Source organism: Bufo gargarizans, chromosome 3 (genome assembly GCF_014858855.1).
Source record: "Bufo gargarizans isolate SCDJY-AF-19 chromosome 3, ASM1485885v1, whole genome shotgun sequence".
Taxonomy (NCBI): domain Eukaryota; kingdom Metazoa; phylum Chordata; class Amphibia; order Anura; family Bufonidae; genus Bufo; species Bufo gargarizans.
In genome coordinates, this window is record NC_058082.1 from 410717543 (window position 1) to 410739264 (window position 21722).

General features: G+C 45.3%; 1 protein-coding gene across 2 annotated transcripts in view; it reads left to right on the plus strand.

Moving 5' to 3' along the window:
* LOC122933390 (C4b-binding protein alpha chain-like) overlaps positions 1 to 21722 on the plus strand; it is a 106684-nt gene that overhangs the window by 20393 nt on the left and 64569 nt on the right. The window contains exons 5-6 of one of the 2 annotated variants that reach the window (XM_044288357.1): positions 1699 to 1778; positions 19221 to 19403. In XM_044288357.1, the coding sequence (XP_044144292.1) occupies positions 1699 to 1778; positions 19221 to 19403 (263 nt within the window). The remainder of the gene's footprint in view (positions 1 to 1698; positions 1779 to 19220; positions 19404 to 21722) is intronic. The other variant, XM_044288359.1, reaches the window with a different exon arrangement.

The window sequence follows — 21722 nt, forward strand, 5'->3', positions numbered from 1 at the left end:
CCAGCCATTGTTATACTACAGCGCAATTGCTCATTGTTGTATTTTTTATATTTCCCACTCTTTTAGGGTGTACCCTAATTTAAAAAAATAAAAATAACAACCAAAAACCAGTGTTGGCTACCTCATCCTCCTCCACCGCTGCTTCCACCTACACTGCTACGTCCACCACCTCCTCAACCTCCAACTCCATATGGACCTCCACCTCATACATCAAGATTATATTTTTTTTATTTGTACGTATAATATTTTATTTTATGAAATTTCACTAATTTGTCTGTTACATTTTTTTTTTATTCACCAATTTTTGGCTGTGGCATACCCCTGCTCTACCTAGTAGACAGGTAAACAAAATTCACTAATTTGTCTGTTACATTTTCGGGTGAAATTCACAAATTTGTGGCTGTAATATACCCCTGCTCTACCTAGTTGACAGGTTAATAAATTTTACTAATTTTTCTGTTACAATCTAGGATGACTTTCACCAATTTTTGGCTGTGATTTACCCCTGCTCTACCTAGTTGACAGTTAATAAATTTCACAAATTTTTGTGTTAAATTGTCAGGTGACATTCACCAATCTTTGGCTGTAATATACCCCTGCTCTACCTAGTTGACAGGTTAATAAATTTTACTAATTTTTCTGTTACATTCTTGGGTGACATTTTAAATTTTTTGCCGTGAATAAGCCCCTGCTCTGCATAGGTGATAGGGACCGAAATTTTAAAAAATCATCTATTCCATTGGTGGGTGACATTAACCCATTTCTGGCGATGAAAAATCCATGCTCTGCATAGGTGACAGGGACTTAAATTTCTAAAATTCATCTTTAATTGGCCCTATCATTCGATCCTTCTGCTTTAATAACTTGTCCCACATTTCCGCTCGATCACATTGCAGCCATTGACCTCCCTTGGATGTGGTCTCCCTTTCTCACTCTCCGTTTCCAGCGTGGAACTCTGATTCGGCGCTGACCGTGATCAACATCGTAGGCGCAGAAAAGAACATCAAAAGTTGATAGATAAGATATCCAATTGGATTGTGGACATTACGGGAATGTGCGACATGGTGGAGCAGTATGTGTGCACACGCCTACACGTACTGACTGATGGGTCTGCCCCCTATAACTTCTGGGTCTACAAATTGGGCATATGGTCTGAGCTTGCCCTTTACCCCTTGAAAGTGCTGGCCTGCCCGGCAGCCAGTGTATTGTCTGAACGTGTGTTTAGCACGGCTGGAGGGAGTTATAACAGGTTATGTTTCCTAATGTTTTGGGATGTAACCTAATAAAAAAATAAAAAAAAGCAGTGTAGGCTACCTCCTCATCCTCCACCGCCGCTTTCACCTACACCGCCACATCCACCGCCTGCTCCGCTTCCTACTCCATATGGACCTCGTCCTCCAAGATCAAGATTATTTATTTTTCTTTTTACATATTTTATGTTATTTGATCTAATTTCCCTATCCACATTTGTTTGCAGAGCACTTGCCATGCTCTTAACCACATTTTTATGCCATTTGCAGCCCTCTAGCCCTTTCCGTGACTTTTTTACAGCCATTTTAGTGCTCAAAAGTTTGGGTCCCCATTGACTTCAACATCCATGTGTCTGCTCAACTCTAATTATAACCTTTTTATTTTGTAATGAACGCCTTATTCACTTTAAACCGGTTAACTCTATGCAATCTGCCTGTTTTTTTAAAGATACAATATGATATCAAGAAAAGATCACAGATATTGTCAAGAGGATGGAACTTGGAGTTACGATGTCCCACAATGTGACGGTAATATTACCATAATAATTGAAAAATGACTTAGCAGGTTATTAGAATAATATACAGAAATGTGCCAGGATTGAGTCAATGGGACCTGTTGGTGAACATTTGAGTTTGTTGGAAGCCATTATGCTAATGTGAACAGGGCATAAATCCATATGCAGTAAGTTTCTCCTATTGGAGGCATGCATTCACAATTTTATCATTTAAAGTAACACCCCAGGATAAAATGGGGGCAAAGCTACAATTCCCAGGCCTACCACGACTAAATGTATGATGTGCAGATGTCCATAGTAGTGCTGAGCGAATCAAAGCATCATTTGATCAGGAGTTTAGAAAAAATCCAATTCTCGGCAAAGTCGAATTTCCTTTCACTTTGTGGTGGCAAATCAATTTGTTTTAAAATAGTGGCTGAAAAAAAAAATTATACTCGCCTCATCCAGATGGGAGAGGATCACCTTCCTGTGGGTCTTAATTTGGGTACAAGTGGCGTGAGCCAGTTTTATTTTCTTGTCCACAGCAAACAGAATGTACAATTCAAATCCAAAATAAATCCTAGATCATCAGGTCACTAAATTCCCTCACTACCAGAATCTGGGTCCACCTGCCAGTTTCTCCAAAACATCGAGTTCTTACTGTACCATACATCCGATCCTCCGCCTCCCACAAGCCTTGGCAATGCCTTACTTCATCTCAAACTGAAAGCCCTGAGCAAAGAGCTTCTAAATTGTGGCTCCTGATCAGTCTCATCACCTACAAAGCAGGAGTGGATATTGTTGAAATTGGGAGCCCGCTCTCCTGCCCCAACTCCAGCAAATCAGGCCCTTTTTCTAGGCTTCATGAAAACCTCATGTAAAATACTCATATTTTAAAGGCTTAATCTTTAATAATTGTGTAGAATGTGTAACTTTTTATTTTTTTTATTAAATTTTATTTATTGTGATACAAAAACTTAAATACATATTACATAATTAACATTATAAGATCCATAAGTCCGCCAATTCTAATCTGTGAACGTGGTTGACAATAATTTCATACGAATATACATAATAGTGTCGACATTTGAACCTTCACATTCTACATCTATTGAATAAATGCTGAAAAGCCGGACAGATAGCATTTTCCCCGTCTCTTCCCACCAACCCGCCACCCCCTCCCCCCCACCCTGTAGGGCGAAAAAAAAAGAAAAAAAAAGAAGGGGATCCTAATTAATTAGCCGTGTCCCAATCTTTCCATAGACTATTCCACTTTGAGTAGGATCCTCTTTGTTTGTACAGGATCCTCTCATAGCTTTTCACTTTCTCCACCAAACCCAGCCAGTTCTTACAATCTGGGGCAGAGGAGCAAAACCAGGATCTAGAAATCAGAAGCCTCGCCAAGAACATCACCTTGATCAATAAGTGACTTTTTATGGGTTGATGATTGACCTCAGATAAATCTCCCAGGACCCATATCCTAGGAGACAGAGGAACAACAATTTTAAGTTTACGCGTCAGATTTTTTTGGACCAGGCTCCAGTACCTCCTCACCATTGGGCAGTCCCAGAACAGATGTAGATGATCTGCCCCGGGATCGCCGCAGCGGGGGCAGTTAGAGGAGGTCCGGAGTCCTCTTCTGTATAGCCATATAGGTGTCGCATAAATTTTGTGCAGAATATTAAATTGAACAACAATGTGATTATAATTGTGTGAAACCAATTTTAAGCTTTCCCCTATATTCTCCCAGTTTGGGGGACCCTCCTCTGAAAGAAGAGAAGACCAGGCTCTCTGTCCTGGAGAAAGAACATCCCGAAAAAAATTATCCATTAAGTGTCTATAACAGTAAGATAGTTTAATTCTCGTGGCAGTTTTCTTACAAATTAAATCCTGTAAAAATAAAGGAGTGTCTATAATAAAAAGGTGACTGTTCAAAGTGCTAAAAAGTGCTGACCTCAATTGAAAATATGCGAACCAGGCCACCTCACCTAATTTTGCCCTTAGTTCCATAAGGGGCAGAATTTGTCCACCGCTGACTACTTGATGTAAGTACTGCACATTTTTAGTCCTCCAGTACTGACTGCAACTTAAATCGTTTAGATTAAGAAGTTTCGGATTGTGCCATAATGGGGTGCAGATAAGCGATGCCTTAACTGCGCACCAAGCCCTTATAACCGACCAGGTCTTTATAGCCATTCTGCAGAAAAGTGTGTACCCGCTCAGTATATTTAATAGGTAATCGGATTCCAGTACAGTGAAGAAATCAGAAAAACCTGCCTCCTTCACCACTTTACTGCAGAAAGGACTATTTTCCCAGTCACTAAAAAGGCAGAGTTGGGAGGCCACAAAATAACCCCTAAAATATGGGAGATTAAGACCTCCCCGCCTATAAGGCATGGAGAAATAAAGTGCCTTCAGTCTCACACGCTTCCTCCCCCATAGTAAGTCATTAAGCATCCGCTCTATCAATCTGAAATGCTTGTCTGTAATCCATATAGGCGAGTTGCGCAGGACATAAAGAACCTGGGGCAGCACTACCATTTTTATTAATGAAATTCTATCTGCTCTTGCTTGCAGAATTTTCTGCCATATCTTAATTTTTGCTCTCAACTTCATCAGCAAGGGGAACAGGTTAAGCTGTAGATATTCCTGAGGTTTGGCGGAAATTATTATCCCCAGGTACTTTATTGAATCAGAGATCGTTATCTGATTATTTAATTCGCCTCGCAGCTCGTCTATCGGGAGAAGTACGGTCTTCTCCCAATTGATCTCAAGTCCGGATATGTCGGAAAAGTGACCGACCAGATCCATTATGCGATGGAGGGTGGTATTTGTTTGATGAATAAAAACCAGAATGTCATCTGCGTAGAGGGACACACGGTCATGCTTCCCCATTATGCCAAAACCGGCCACCTCCGGATCATGTCGTATCATGGCCGCTAAGGGTTCGATATAAATATTAAATAAAAGGGGAGAAAGGGGACAGCCTTGGCGGGTGCCTCTTCCCAGAATAAAGCTCTCTGTCATCAAATCATTGATCTTAATCCTGGCGACTGGGGAGTTATAGAGTAGCTGGACCATTGCCATAAATTTTGGGCCGAAGCCCATTTTTTTCATTACCTCCCAAAGAAAAATCCACTCCACCCTGTCGAAGGCTTTAGTAGCATCCAACGACAGGATGGAGCGGGCGCCGCGCCCCGGGGATTGAATATTCATAAATAGCCTATGCAAATTGTGATGGGTGCCCCTGTTTGGCATAAAGCCGTTTTGATCCGGATGAATAATAGTAGGAATAACCCGCGAGAGCCTCCTAGCAAGGACTTTTGATAGTAACTTAGCGTCTGTGTTTAATAGGGAGATTGGTCTATAGGAGCTCAATTCGGCTGGATCTTTATCCTTTTTTAGAATTAGAACAATAAGGGCCTCCATCATAGAGTGTGGTAATCTCCCTCCCTGTGCTGCTTGGGAAAAAACCTCCAGCAGCTGGGGGAGGATCACCTCACTATGCTTGCGATAGACCTCATATGGAAGGCCGTCTGTTCCTGGCGATGAGTTCCCCGAGACGGACCCAAGGGCCTCCTGCAACTCAGCAAGAGAGAGCTCCTCCTCCAGATATTCTTTTTGAGTTTAATTTAACGTAGAAAGTGGAATTTTCTCCAGGAACCGCATCACCAGTTCAGACGACAGTCCAGGGGAAGATCTATATATCTGAGCAAAATATTGTAGAAAAATATTCCCAATTCCCTCTGGGTCTGTTATGGTTTCGCCCTCTACATTACGAATTGAGATGATAGATTGTTTTTTCTTATCTTGTTGCGAAATTATTCTAGCTAGAAGCTTGCCCGGATGTCCAGAATCGATGAAATAATTGAGCCCCTTGAAGAGTACCCTGTGATTTGCTTTCTCTGTTACATATTTCTCCAAGGAGCAACTAGCCGTCTGCATCTCTTGCCTATTGTGCTCAGTGGGATGGCTAGCGTATCGCTCAGCTGTGAGTGCAGCGATCTTACCCAGTTCCTCCTCTTTCTTCCTAAATGTTCTCTTTACTGCGGCAATCTCACTTATAAAGACCCCCCTCAAATATGCTTTCAAGGCATCCCATACTATGTTGATATTAGCAGAGGGAAGGTTAACCTCCCAAAAGGAGGATATCAGTAGTTTAATCGTCTGCAGATTGTCCAGAATAGTGAGCCAATATGGATTTAGCTTAAATCCTAGCCCCCTAGTATCCTTATTCTTCCCGCTGCGAACCTCAACCAGTAGGGGTGAATGGTCCGAAACTGTTCTTACTCCGTATCGCATCTTACAGATATTACTCAGATTGCTCTCATTAGTAAATGCTAGATCGATCCTAGACATTGCTCTGCCCCCCCTACTGACACAGGAGTATACTCTCTTTCCTCCACCAAGATGTTCCCATATATCCACCACTCCCACCTCAGAGCAGAATTGAGGCAGCGGGGAGTTACAAGGATACCTCCCCTTTTCCACATCAAGTGAAAATCTGTCTTTATTAGGATCAATGACCGCATTAAAATCCCCTATCAGGATTAAGCGGCATTCTGGTCTCTTTTCAGAAAAGAGCATTAACTGAAGCTGTGGGTACATTGAAAATGGCGGAGGTATATAGAAAAAGGCTAGGATATAACTGTGACGGTAGTAGAAAATATCCCCGTCAGGCATTCCCTTCTTCCCATGAAAGAAAATCACCCAATATTCCACGAGTAGGAATATCCCTGGAATCGCCGAGTAATCCACACATGAGTCAAAACTTAATGTTGGAAACACGAGACTGACTTTACTGGCATACAGAACTCACAATTTATGCAGCATAAAACTCCTCCTCTGGGCCAGGCTAGATAATTGAGTTTTAACGATACACACAGCTCAATTGTCTGCTGGCCAGAACATTTACAACTTTTAACACTTTCAGAATACACACAGCTCAATTGTCTGCTGGCCAGAACATTTACAACTTTTAACACTTTCAGAATACACACAGCTCAATTGTCTGCTGGCCAGAACATTTACAACTTTAAACACCTTTCAGAAAAGTACTTTCCATCCCACATACAAACATAATTTCAACCTCCCTGTTCGGTACACGAATACATTCATTCTTGACATTTGGAACCAAATAATATAGACCTTAAAATAGCAGGGAGAGAATTAAACTGAAGCATATAGGCAATTGCATCAAAGTCCTTCACAATGGCCCCCCCTTTTTCTCCCTGCTCCGGCAACTCGGTTGGACCTTTCCTGGTCCAGTAGGGTTGACGGGTTCAGAGCTTTTAGTCCGAGGTTAAATCCGTTTGGCGTGACAATCCATCGGCATTCCCGTTTTGCTTGCCTGGGCGATAATGAATCGTAAAGTCATAGGGCTGTAAGGCCAAGCTCCAACGTAGCAAACGGGTGTTGTCCCCTCAAAACCCGGTTAAGCCACACCAAGGGGTTGTGATCGGTGATGAGAGTGAACGCCCGGCCATAAAGGTAAGGTGTAAGCTTTTTGAGTGCCCACACCAAGGCCAAACACTCTTTTTCAATGGTGGCATAGCTGACCTCCCTTGGCAACAGCTTCCGACTCAGGTATGCCACCGGGTGCTCACCTCCATCCTCCCCGATCTGGCTTAGTACTGCCCCCAGTCCAAACATTGAAGCGTCCGTGTGGACAATAAATCTTTTGTTAGGATCTGGGGTAACCAACACCGGAGCATTAACCAGAGCAGTCTTTAGTGCTTGGAAAGCCACCTCGCATTCCGGGGACCACAGGACTTGTCGGGGTAGCTTCTTTTTGGTCAAGTCGGTCAGGGGTTTGGCCAGGGCGCTATAGTCGGGTACAAAGCGTCTGTAATAGCCGGCTGTGCCTAAGAAAGCCATGACTTGTGTCTTGGTGTGGGGAGTGGGCCAATTGGCAACGGCCTCGATCTTAGCCGGCTCCGGCCGTTGCTTACCACATCCTACTCGGTGGCCCAAATATTGTACCTCCGCCATACCCAAGTGACATTTGTCGGGTTTCAGGGTCAGCCCGGCCCCCCTGATCCTATCTAATACTACCCCTATGTGCTCTAGGTGCGCTTCCCAGGTATCGCTGTGGATGGCGATGTCATCCAGGTAAGCGCATGCAAAGCTCTGGAGACCCCCAAGTAACTGATCCACCATCCGTTGGAAGGTGGCCGGGGCGTTCTTCATCCCGAACGGCATAACCCGGAATTGGTATAGGCCGAATGGGGTGATGAAGGCCGACTTGGGTATGGCATCTTCTGCTAGGGGAATCTGCCAATATCCCTTGCATAGGTCTATTGTGGTCAGATACTTCCCTGCAGAGATACGGTCAAGCAGCTCGTCCATCCGTGGCATCGGATAGGCGTCCGTAACTGTCTTGTCGTTGAGGCGCCGGTAATCTACACAGAAGCGGGTTGTCCCATCCTTCTTTGGCACTAACACTACCGGCGAGGCCCAAGGACTTTCTGAGGGCTCGATTACGCCTAGCCGAAGCATCTCATCTATTTCCTTCCGCATCCCTTCCCGGACTGCTTCGGGGATACGGTAAGGGGGCTGTCTCAGGGGTGCCTGTCCTGGAGTCTCTACCTTGTGTATGGCTAGGAGTGTGTATCCAGGCTCCTGAGAGAATGTGGCCTGTTTTGTTTCTAGTAAGCGGACAGCTTGAGCCCGCTCTTGCGGCTCCAGCTATTCACCTAGCTGGACTTTCTTTATCTGGGTCATCCCTTCGTTACTGCCCAATAGGTCGGGAAGGGGTAGGGTCTCTGTGTCTTCTCCTGCTGGTGCACAGATAGCGGCTACCTCCTCTGCCCGTTCCTGATAGGCCTTGAGCATGTTGATGTGAAAGGTTCGTTTCACATCTTCATCCTCGCAGCTGGCTATCGTGTAGGTCGTGTCGCATATCTGTCCTATAACTTTATAGGGGCCCTGCCAGGCGGCCTGGAGCTTGTCTGTTTGGACCGGTCTTAATACCATGACCTTTTGGCCTATCTGAAATCTCCGGTGCCTAGCCCGTCGGTCATACCATACCTTCTGGCGCTGCTGGGCCGCCGGAGGTTCTCTCGCACTGCCTGGGCTAATTCCTCCATGCGGTCCCTCAGCTCCAGGACATAAGGTACAACCGGGGTCCCCTCAATCTCTGTCTGCCCCTCCCAGTGATCCTTGATGAGATCTAAGGGCCCCCTCACCCGCCTCCCATAGAGAAGTTCGAAGGGTGAGAATCCGGTCGATTCCTGCGGCACCTCTCGGTAGGCAAAGAGAAGGTGTGGCAGGAATCGCTCCCAATCCTTGTATGCCCCCGTGAACGACTTCAACATTTGCTTTAGCGTTCCGTTGAAGCGCTCGCACAGGCCGTTAGTCTGGGGATGGTATGGGGAGCTAGTCAGGGATTTAACTCCACAGGTTTTCCATATCTGCTGGGTTACCTCGGCTGTGAATTGGGTTCCTTGGTCGGACAGAACCTCCTTGGGAAAGCCTACTCGGGAAAATACTTTAACTAGGGCCTCTGCTACGGTCTCAGCCTGTATGTTAGAGAGAGCTACCGCTTCGGGGTAACGGGTGGCGTAGTCTACTATGGTGAGTATATACCGCTTGCCGGAACGGCTAGGTTGGGCCAGGGGCCCTATAATGTCCACGGCTACCCTTGTGAACGGTTCTTCAATAATGGGCATGGAAACTAGTTTAGCCTTTGGGTGGTCTCCCTTTTTACCTATACGTTGGCATACCTCGCACGTTTGACAATACGCCCTGACGTCGTCGGATACCCCAGGCCAGAAGAAGTTCTGGGTTACCCGATACCCTGTCTTGCGTATTCCCAAATGGCCTGCCAAGGGTACGTCGTGCCCAATCCTCAATAACTCCTGCCGGTATTTCCGGGAACTACCAGCTGGCGTTTTTGCTTAGGCCATGGTGCATTACCCCGGGTCTCAGTGAGCCTGTACAAGCGGCCGTTCTCCCAGATAAATTGCTCCTTCTCTAATCCCCCTTGGCCCCTCCTGGCTTTCTCTCGATACTTTCTGAGGGAAGGGTCTCCGGTCACCTCCCGCCCAAAGTCCTCTGGGGTGTCACAGGGTAGGGGTTCTACAGTCAAGGGTAGGTTGGGTTGGCTTACCTGGGTCTCAGTAGGAAGTGGATGGCTCTCGGCAGCGCGACTTTGTGCTCTGGTGGTTACTGCGTGGGCCTCCTGAGCGGGGGTAGAGGCGAACGCCGAAGTCAGGGGGCCAATATCGTTGCCCAAGGTAAGTCTTTCATGACGCCCACATGAACATTGCCAGCTCCCGCCCCCCAGTCTAGGTGTACCTGTGCAGTAGGGATACGGTATACTGCCCCCCCTGCCACTCTCACAGCAATTGAGTTCCCCGGTTTCTCTGATGCCTTAATAAGGTGTCTTTGTACCAACGTGATGGTTGCCCCACTGTCTCTCAATCCCCGGGCGGTTTTTCCATTAACCATGACCAGCTGACAATGGTGTTTCCTGTTGTCCGTAATAACAGATTGTACCATGAGGGCTTCGTAAAGGGTGCCCAATGGTTCTTCCTGACCCAGTTCCTGGGGATCCCAAGCCGAGTCTACACAATGGGCTGCTGCTGGGGGGCGGTACCCAGGTCGAAACCAATTTGACCTGGTGTTGTTGTCCATGGGGCAATTCTGCTTGTAGTGACCCAGCTGTTTGCACCGGAAGCAGCGTTGTTCATTGTCCTCCTGGCGTGGATAGCGAGGGCTAGATGTCACCGGTCTGTTAGGAGGTTGGTATCTAGCGGCGGGTGGGTATGAGGGCACCGTTGGTCGTGGAGGTTGTACCTGTGGTGTGACCGGGTTCGTCTTGCGAGTATCCGCATATTCATCCGCCAACTTAGCGGCCTCTGGTAGAGTCATGGGCCGGCGATCTCTCACCCAGTCTTTGACATCCGTCTGGATGTGATCGTAAAATTGTTCCAGGAGCATTAGTTGCAAAATGTCCTCTGCGGTGGTGGCCTGGCTGCTGTTGACCCAGTTAGAGGCCGACAGGGATAACTGGCATGCCCATTCCACGTAAGAGTCTTTCATGGTTTTGCGTGAGTCCCTGAATTTTTGTCGGTAGGACTTACTGCGTAGCTATGGATCTCCTGCTCTGGCACGGTCCGGAAAGCATCAGAAGCTTTGCCTGACAGTTTGCCTGACAATATTGCGACCCACTCTCCTCTATCTATTCGGTGCAGGTTACATTGTCGCTCAAAATCTGCCAGGTAATTATCAATTTCACAGTCTTTTTCATCAAAAGCTTTAAAAGCGCTAAACTGAATCTTCCTTGTGTCTGCTGTACTGTACTCACTGTTTGGAGAATGTGCGGCTGCTTGTTGGACTGCTGCCAGTTTTAACTGTAGCTCTGCGTCTCTTATTTGTTTAGCCTCCTCCGCTAACAGGTTCATCACTTTCAGCACCACATCCGCCGTTGGGTTCGGACCGAACCATGCTAGCTTCTCTCTCATTGCCTTGTTGGCTTGTGATTCCTCCTCCTGAATCACTGGTGTCCCCATCTCTTGTACTGCTGGCGTTGCTGCAACCAAGTTGTCCTGGTCTAGCTCCATTAATTCTGCTATAATGACCTGCTTGGTTTTGTTGCTAGCAATCCTTCCACGGACTTCCAGTAGTTCTTTCAGTGTGTTTCTTTTAAGCAGGGTGTACCAGCCTTCCATTCACTGTTCCCAGTGTCTGCTTGGAATCCTGGTGTAAAGGAAAGTATAAGGGAAAATCCCGCTGCTGCCAACCAGTTGTGACGGTAGTAGAAAATATCCCCGTCAGGCATTCCCTTCTTCCCATGAAAGAAAATCACCCAATATTCCACGAGTAGGAATATCCCTGGAATCGCCGAGTAATCCACACATGAGTCAAAACTTAATGTTGGAAACACGAGACTGACTTTACTGGCATACAGAACTCACAATTTATGCAGCATAAAACTCCTCCTCTGGGCCAGGCTAGATAATTGAGTTTTAACAATACACACAGCTCAATTGTCTGCTGGCCAGAACATTTACAACTTTTAACACTTTCAGAATACACACAGCTCAATTGTCTGCTGGCCAGAACATTTACAACTTTTAACACTTTTCAGAAAAGTACTTTCCATCCCACATACAAACATAATTTCAACCTCCCTGTTCGGTACACGAATACATTCATTCTTGACATTTGGAACCAAATAATATAGACCTTAAAATAGCAGGGAGAGAATTAAACTGAAGCATATAGGCAATTGCATCAAAGTCCTTCACAATAACTATCACCATTAAGCTTGCCATGCAAGAAAATAAATCTGCCCTGGGCATCTATATGAGATTTTATAAGGGTGAAGTCTATGGAGTTATGAATAAGAACCGAAATACCCCTGGAGGAGCCACTAAAGGTAGAATGATACGATTGGGACTGCCATCCCGTTGTCAGGCGGGACAAGGTTTCCCTAGTTAGGTGAGTTTCTACTATACAGATAATTGCTGGAAGATATCTTTTTAATGCGTCCATAATCGCTTGCCTTTTAACTCTTTCCCCAAGTCCTCTGACGTTCCAAGCTACAATTCTAGTGGACATCTCTCACAAAAGGGAAAAAAAAAAAAAAAAAAGACCATTCCTGCAAGGTGGGTCCCCCCCCCCCCCCACTCTTGATCCGCCCGAGCTAGTCAGCGAACCTCTAACCTCCGGCCGTTCTCCCCCAGCCTGGCCCCCCCTCCTGTCCCTCCAATCATAGTGAAGCACAATTTCAGATGCCCATTTGATCCATCCAGTCTGATGCCTGTTGTGGTGACTCAAAAAAAAGGGAAGACCCGTTATGAATTACTCTTAATTTCGCTGGGTATTGTAAGGAGTATTTAACCTCCTTAGCCGCCAAGCGTTTCTTTATCTCTATAAAATTTCTTCTTCTTTCCTGAGTCTGCCGCGCAAAATCAGGAAAGAAGAGCAGTTTTGTACCCTGATATTCAATAGGTGTACATTCTCTTGCTCTCCTCAAGATACTATCTCTATCCGCGGACAGTAATAATTTAATTAAGACTGCACGCGGGGGTCTCCCTGGGATGGGTTTCCCTCCCGGAATTCGGTGGGCTCTTTCTATTTGAAACATAGAGGAAAAGTTATCGCTGCCAAAGCTATTCATAAGCACATCTTTAAGTTGTTCCTCTAGATGACGGCCTTCAACTCCTTCTGGGAAACCGATTATATGAACGTTGTTGCGCCTTGATCTATTTTCTAAGTCCTCTATCTTGTTTTGAAGTGCTTGATTTTCTGAAGCAAGAAGCAAAGTTTTAGATTTTAATATGCCCATGTCAGTTTGCAGAGAGTCAACGGATTTTTCCATGCTATGGACTCGATCCCGAATCTTTACTAGATCTTCTCTTATTAATGAGATATCGCTCTGCACTGACCCCAATTGAGTGGACATTCCTTGCACTAAAGTGCCATTATTTTCCACAGCACTTAGGATTCTGTCCAAGACAGCTGGGTCGTATTCGGTTTGCATTTGTGCAGAGAGGCTTTCCTCGCCTACCTCCTGATCCGCGTCCTCTAGACCATCCTGGGAGAGTTCATCGTTTTGGGAGGTTTTAGCGGATTTTTTCGTCTTAGCAGGGAGTTTGGTTTTAGCAGGATTTTTATCATTTAGAAAGGGCGACTTCAAAAACTTGTCGATTTTGTTCTCTGGGGTCTTTGCCCCAGGCTTAATTGCAGAGGAATCAACTGAGCGTCGTTTTGGGGCCATTCTCCCAAGATTTCCCCTTTTTTTTTTTTTTTCCCTCTCCTTCCTTCCTCCTTTGATTTGCCACAGCTTTTTCCCCTGGTTGTTTTTTTTTTTTTTCTTTTCTTCCCCCCCCCCTGCCTCCCCTATATCCTCGCCTCTGTCTTTTCTTTTACTTTGTACTCTCCTTTATATTTCTTTTGATTCTTTTCACGCCGGCTGCCTTTTTTTTTTTTTTTTTTGCGTAACGCAAAGTTTCGGCAATAAACTACACCCTCTTTGCTGCCATGTACACTACTAACCTCTCTCTTCACCAATAGCATAGAAATCAGCAGTACTGCAAGTGTAGACTGAATAAAATGGAATACTTATTTCTCACGTGACCAGAGTGTGATGTCCAGAGCCTTAGTCCCAGTGCACGCTGTGGCTAACGGAGGAGAGGGGCGACGGCGATATAAGGTATAACGGCAGCAAGATATCCGGCAGAGTGACAGTCCAGCATCCGCAGAAAGCAGCAGGGTGAAACCAGGCGAGCAAGGCAGTTCGGCCACAGGGAGAGGAAGACGGCAGGCAGGGCAGCACCAGCAGAGCCCATCAATCAGAGCCAGTCAAGGGCCCAAGCAGAGCAGCCACAGCGAGGACGACAGACAAGAAGCGCCGAACGGCAGACAGCAGGCAGAGGAGCGGGGCAGGCGAGGAGGCAAGGAAGCACGGCCGAGGGACAGAACACCCAGAGCAGGACGAGAGAAGCAGCAGCAGCACACGGCAGCAACAGGAGAAGAGATCAGCGGCCAGACCAGGTAAGATTCAGCGTCTCAGAGCACGAGTCTTGGCATCAGCTGTTTGGCTTTAGCTGGTCAGCATTAGCCTGGAGGGGAGAGACCAGCACTGGGGAGGATCGAGACGCGCTCCCTCACGTCATCCCGCCCACACTGTGTAACTTCATCTTCAGACAGCACATTTAAGACATGACTTCCTATATAATTAAATATAAAATCTTTTTTTTTTTTTTACAAACAAGTTCACTTTCAATGGTTTTTTCCGAGATTGCCAAGAGCTAGATTGTGTCATGGATTTAGTTTTATTAATGACATAATTATCTAGACAACAAATATATTTGTTCCTTCTTTAATATTTCAGCTATTAATTACCGTAGATTTTTTTTTTTAACTTTCCTGGGGCAGCCATATTGGATCTGACCACTTACTTGTATTGTCTGCATAGGAATGGGACTCAGTTGACAAAGAAATCTCAGGGATAGGGTGCAGCCGCTCCAGCACAGAGCAGAGAGTGGCTGGGCTACTGCATACAGAGCCTTATCTGTGGGTATACGGAATGTATAGAGTACATTCCGTATGTGTTCCGTTTTTTTTTTTTGCGGACCCATTGTCTTAAATGGAATCACGGAACGTAATTTGTGGGCAATAATAGGACATGTTCTATCTTTGAACGGAATGGAAAAACGTAAATACGGAAACGGAATGCATACGGAGTACATTCCTTTTTTTCCCCGGAACCATTGAAATGAATGGTTCCGTATACGGACCGTATACGGAACGCAAAAAACGGTCCACAAACAGGGGGAAAAAAACGGTCGTGTGAAAGAGGCCTTAGCCTGACCTCCAGCAGTATAACAGAGTGGTCATTAAAATGGCTCATGCATACGACAGTGCCGCTTTTTGCGGTCCGCAAATTGCGGATCCGCAAAAAACGGATGCCGCTCATGTGCCTTCTGCAATTTGGGAATGAAACAGGAGGCCCATTATAGAAATGCCTAGTCTAGGGCGCAAAACGGACAAGAATAGGACAGGACTCATCATTTTTGCAGGCCCACGGAACAGAGCAACGGATGCGGACAGCACACATAGTGCTGTCTGCATCTTTTGCGGACCCATTGAAATGAATGGTACCGTATACGGAATCAAAATACGGTCTGTATACGGAACGTAAAAAAGGTTTGTGTGCATGAGACCAAAGAGTTTAACTCACCCATGGGACCCGCACGTCTTTCCCCCAAAATGAGCGATGAGCAGCAGTGCCGTCCATTTATTTCTATGGGACTGCTGAATATAGACAAGCACTGGCTCGACTATTTCTGGCACTCCCATAGAGGTAAATGGAGCGGTGGCCGTGCTCGCTCAGCTATTTGCGGTACTCCTATAGAAATTAATGGAAAGCACGCCGCACATGCATGGTGTCCTCTCATGAACTTTAAGGGGCCCATTTTAGAGATTGGTGCGGGTCTCAGAGGTGGGACCTGCAGCTATCTGACTTTGATGGTATATCAAGTGATATGCAAAGTCCCAGATGAAACAACCTCTTTAAATCCCCCGTCTAAGGTCGGCAATACACATTAGATACAGCAAGTGTTAAAGGAAATGTGTCATCAGAAAATAAACTATTGTTTAAAGCACATTTTTATGTAAAACAAGTTTTTAAAGAATTTTTGGTGATGTTATTTTTAATTTTGCATGTCAATATCTATATTTAAACAAAAACCATAACACCTACAGTTCCCTCCTGACCTCAGCATGGTCACAGAGCCTGCCTAGAAAACTCTCCCATAGCAGTCAATGGGGGTCCTCTCCTACCAGGGGCGTAACTAGAACTGACTGGGCCCCACAGCAAATTTTTTACAGGGCCCCCCTCCCTTAGGGTCCATTCAGACGTCCGCAAGTGTTTTGCGGTCCACAAAATGCGGATCCGGAAAACACGGATACCAGCCGTGTGCGTTTCGCATTTTGATAGTTCCCTATGATAGAAATGCCTATTCTTGTCCGCAATTGCAGACAAGAATAGGACATGTTCCATCTTATTTGAAATTAATGGGTTTGCACCTGTGTCCCGCAAAATTGTGGAACGGATGCGGACCCAGAACAACGGACGTGTGAATGGACCCTTACTTAAAATAAAACCTTTGAAAAAACCTATTTGTCTTTGTATCACCATTTTTTGACAGCTAAAACTTTTTTTTTTGATTTCTGCCTAAAGAGCTGAAGCTTTTTTTCAAGTGGATGAATTGTAGTTTTTATTGGTACCCTTTTTGAATTAAAATTATTAATATTTTTTAATAGTGAAGACATTTTTGGACATGGCAATGCTTTTTTTAATGTTTATTTACCTATATTTAAAACACTGTGAAAGGGGGTGATTGGAACTTTCTTTCATCCCAACCTCTGCCCACTCCTTCCTCTGCCAGCCTCCTGTACTATAGTATGCGGTACGTGGCAGCCTCCTCTCTCTGCCTCCGCTGCTCTGCCATATACTAGTGCTTATTATGACACACATATGCATGCACCTGATGCCAGCCCAGAACCATCCTGACATCACATTTGTGTATATGTAACTTAAAAGAGTGCCATAATAAGCACTAGTAGATGGCGCAACAGCAAGCAGAGAGGGGAGGCTGCCACGTACCGCATGCTATAGTACAGTTGGCTGGCAGAGGAAGTGTGGGCAGAGGTTGTGATCTGGCTACCTGGCAGCTACATGCTGAAGGCTTCAGCATGCAGCTGCCAGGTGGTGATCCCAGCATCTGCCAGCCTCCTGTATTATAACAGAAGCAGATGAAGGCATTTTATTATATAGGAGGCTGGTGGGACTGGGATGGCAGCCTGTGGCAGCTACATGCTGCAGCCTGCCATGGCTTTACACTTAGAACTTTGCCTGCTGCTGTACCTGGCCTTACCTCTTCTCCTCTCCAAGTCTGTGAACTTGACAGACTGGGAGAGGAGGAAAGGGTTAACTACTTTGACTCTGCCCTGCCCTCCTCTTTCCTCATGCCCAGAGAGGCCCCAGAACCACTGTGCACTCGTGCGCAGCAGCAGGCAAGGGGGGAGAGGGGCCCAGGCACATACCTGAAAAGTGCTGTGCAGCATGCTTGTTGTGCCTCCCTTCGCTCGCCTCTCTGCCATGATGCGCTGCTTCTCCCAGCCTCCCCGCCCCTTGAGGAGGACTTCATTTGGGGGAGGGCTGCCACTGTGCTGCCTGAAGAAATTATTTTGCATAGCGTGCTGCCGACCTGTTCTCTGGCAGGTGTCACGCTATGCAGGCAGAAGAGGCAGCACAGCAGATAATCATGCATGGAGTCGCCCGCCGAAGCGGACCCTGTGTTAATGAATGGGGGTGTAGGATGGATGGGAGGGGTGGGCGGGCCTGGCCCCGGGCCCGGCCCCTATGTGACCTCACCAAATGTAAAGGGGAGGGGATTTGGAGGGGTTGTTTTCGGGGGTGGAGCCGGCCTGAAAATGTAAAGTTATTTACACACAGTAAGTGTGTGTGAGACACTGCTCCTGGGCCCCTTGTCAGCCCGGGCCCCGAAGCAGCCGCTTCCCCTGCTTCCCTGGTAGTTACGCCACTGTCTCCTACCCATTGTGTCTATGGACCATTGGGCTGCCATAAACGTTCTCTCTGCTTTTTCTTGGCCAGTGACGTCATGTTCATCGGAGGCCACGGTGCTCACAGGAGTGCCTTCTCAAACAGCTGAGCATGGAGGTCCCAGGTGTCTCACCCCCCACGATCAAATACTGATGACCTATCCAGAAGATGACCTATCCAATAGGACATCAGTAAAAAAAAATAGCGGAAAACCCTTTTAAGTGTAAAGTTAAGGGTTGACAATTTCATCGGATTTAACCAAACATCTAATGTGTATGTGGCCTCCTGACTCATATAGTGGACTTACAGTGCCCAGTGATTTGTTCTTAGAAGTCTCTGGCAGTGGCTTTTTCCCCTCTCCCATTGACAAAACTGTGTATGAGACTGAAAGAGAACAAGCCTTCAGCTACCAGTCATCCCATGTGTACGGCTGGCATATACGCATTAATGTGGGAGGAATCCATGGATTCCGGCTGGGCCGGCCGACTATATGCAATGTATTAGACACCTTCCTGAGATTTTGGCAGAAGAGGGATCAGCATATAGAATTTGAACATGTCCCATCCTTTTGTTTTCAGGATAGATAATCTGTCACCACAGGTGGTCAACTTTCCGCTCCTCATTGAGGACACATGCACACTTGGTCAAACTGAGAATGCGTATTTAGGCCTCCTGCACACAAACGTTTTTTTTTCCCGTTTATGTGCTGTTTTTTCGTTCCGTATAACTTCCATATACGGAACCATTCATTTCAATGGTTCCGCAAAAAAAAGGAATGTACTCCGTATGCATTCCGTTTCCGTATTTCCCTTTTTCCGTTCTGTTGAAAGATAGAACACGTCCTATTATTGCCCGCAAATCACGTTCCGTGGCTCCATTCAAGTCAATGGGTCTGCAAAAAAAACTGAACACATACAGAATGTACTCTGTATGTCTTCCGTATCTGTTCCGTTTTTGTGGAACCATCCATTGAAAATTTTATGCACAGGCCAATTTCTTCTATGCAATTACTGCATACTGTACATGCCATACGGAAAAATGGAACGGAAAAACGGAGAGGAAACAGAAACACAACGGAAACGAAAAGCGGAACAACGGATCTGTAAAAAACAGACTGCAAAACACTGAAAAAGCCATATGGTCGTGTGCAGGAGGCCTATTAGGGGGAGCTGCTAGCTGAATGAGCTATGTGAACTGTATGGCTAGCGGCATGATTATGTGAAAATTCTCCTCATCCTGTGCCTGTATAAACTGCAAAACTGGCACGTGAACTATGGTCAAATAAAGAAAAAAAACAAAAAAACACCAAAAGTATTTTTTAAAAAAACTATCGTTGTATTAAAACCCAATTTAGATAACTTGTCATTCACCAGCTATATGTTTTTCTCTTTTCAGCTGTGATTTGCCCCCGTCCAGCTCCAATTCTCAATGGGATATTTTTCCCAGAAAAGGATGAATATACTTTCTTGGATACTATTCAATATCGATGCAACAACCCCAAATCTGTCTTATATGGTGAAACCTTTGCGTCCTGCACAGAAAAGGGAACATGGAGTTCTAACCCTCCAAAATGCATAGGTAGAATCTGTAACATTACATGCACCTTATTATTACAGTGTCTTATCATTTTATTAACTATTTGCTGCATTCTATAAATCACTGCTGTGTTCCATAAATCAGAGGATACCTGCCTACACTTTCAAGCTCTTTTTCAGAATAATCTGTATTGTGTACGTGAGTAATAACACTCTTTCTGACCAATTATATTTACAATGCTTAGCAGTTTCTCCTTCTGCAGGCTCGGGGAGGGGGGGTCATTTTTCAAACTGGTGTAAAGTAGAACTGGCTTAGATGCCCATAGAAACCAATCAGATTCCATCTTTCATTTTTGACAGCTCGTTTGGAAAGCAAAAGGTGGAATCTGGTTGGTTGCTATGGACAACTAAGCCAGTTCTACTTTACACCATTTATTTTTAATTTTTTTATAAATATTTATTTATTGTTTTCTTTTCCATGATGCAAATAATTATAACAGTCTTTTGATTTCATAACATTATCATTTCAGTAACATTTATCCTTGTTTTTTTCCCTCGCCATATCAAGTCCATTAGGAGACTGGCTAATATTTTAAATATTTTTTGGGGGATTATTACTGGTGAGTTCCATAGAATATAGTTCAGGGAAGGTAATAGGCACATTTTTACCAAAGATATACGACCTGCCATCGAGACTTTTCCATACCCCTATTTTTTTTTTCTAATCTATTGTATCTTAGGGATCACATTCAGTTTAACATATCCATTGGGTTTTGGAGTTATTTGAATGCCCAGATATTTAACGGGTTCCTCAATTCTCTTAATTTTCAATGGTCCTGGTATAAAATTGTTCAAAGGATCAATCGGGACGCAGGCCGATTTAGACCAATTTATATTTAACCCCGCGTGTTTGCCATATTGGTCAAATACCTGAAAAATCTTCATGAGTGATCTATGTGAACCCACAAACAACATAATGTCATCTGCATATAAAGCAATCTTTTCCTCATGTTCACCAAACCTGAACCCTACTATTTCTTCATCTTGCCTAATCATATTAGCTAACGGCTCCATAGCTATAGCAAAAAGTAGCAGGGAAAGTGGGCATCCAACTGATATGGCTCTTTTATATAAGGTGTGTTTGGGGATAGTATTGACATTTAATTTTCCATGAGGCAGTGTAAAAGTGGCTGGTGTGAGCCTAGCAATTGTACATAAACCTTTGAAATCCGAAGGGAGCCATTTATATGCCCTGTGTCCACATACTAGGTATATATTTTTTGGGACCGAAACCACTGTACTATTGAACAAACGAGTGATTAAGTGGGCTAATATGATACCTTCTGCTAGTTTTTGACCCTTTTCTTGACCCTCTGTGGTTTTACTAGTTATCCCTATTGTCAAGTCCCTTACACTGCGCCGGGCGCAGGCCAGATCACCACTTGCTTCAGCATATATACCAATGCACTGTACTGGACTGTCTGGGTTGGAATCATTACAGCCTGATCTGTTATGGGAACTGAAAACCATACCATGGGTTTGTACCTGTAGGCAGTAACAGTGGGTCCAATTTGGGAAGCAGGATACATTGCTCCACATATAGTCATTCCAGGGCATATTGCTATTCTGAGCTGAGGGTCCTGTTCTGTTTATCATTAGCCATGGGGACCCATCCCATGCTGCTACTATTAGGGAAGCTTTTCTGTTGCCATTTTTGGTATTAACCTCATTTATGCTAGAAAGGAAAACAGCTGATCCTGCCAAATCTTTTATCTCTTGGAAGGTTAGGGGCACAGCTAAATAAGGCATAGCTCTAGCATTTACTGGGCCATGTGTACATATCCAACAATCTTTTAGTGAAGAGGTGGTGGTGTCAGAATCACCTTCCTTCAGGCTTTTATACAACACTTGATGATGTTTGACAAACTTATTGTCCCACCCGTCATCATCCATTTCTGCCGGGGGAGGAATGTATGCACTGGTGAGTGTCACCAGTGCTAGCAGATAAAAGAAAATCATTGTGTTATTTCTGAATCTGGCGGGTTCCTTATCCTTTTGCAGTGAGAGGCGTGGATCCAGGTGGATCTCCCTTCGAGCTTTACAGAAGTTGGAGTGGTCAGTAGTACTTGGTAAGGCCCCTCGAAGCGTGGTTCTAGGGTACTTCTGACGTGTTTCTTGACCACTACCCACTCTCCTGGTTTCAGAGTGTGGCTGCCTTCTAGGGAGTCAGGATCTGGAATGGAAGAAAAGACTTGTACATGGATGTTAGACAACTGTTTGCTCAAAGCTATCACATACTTTGCAACAGATTCATAATGCATTTGCAACTGTTGAGGGAAGTACAGCCCCATCCGTGGTCCCG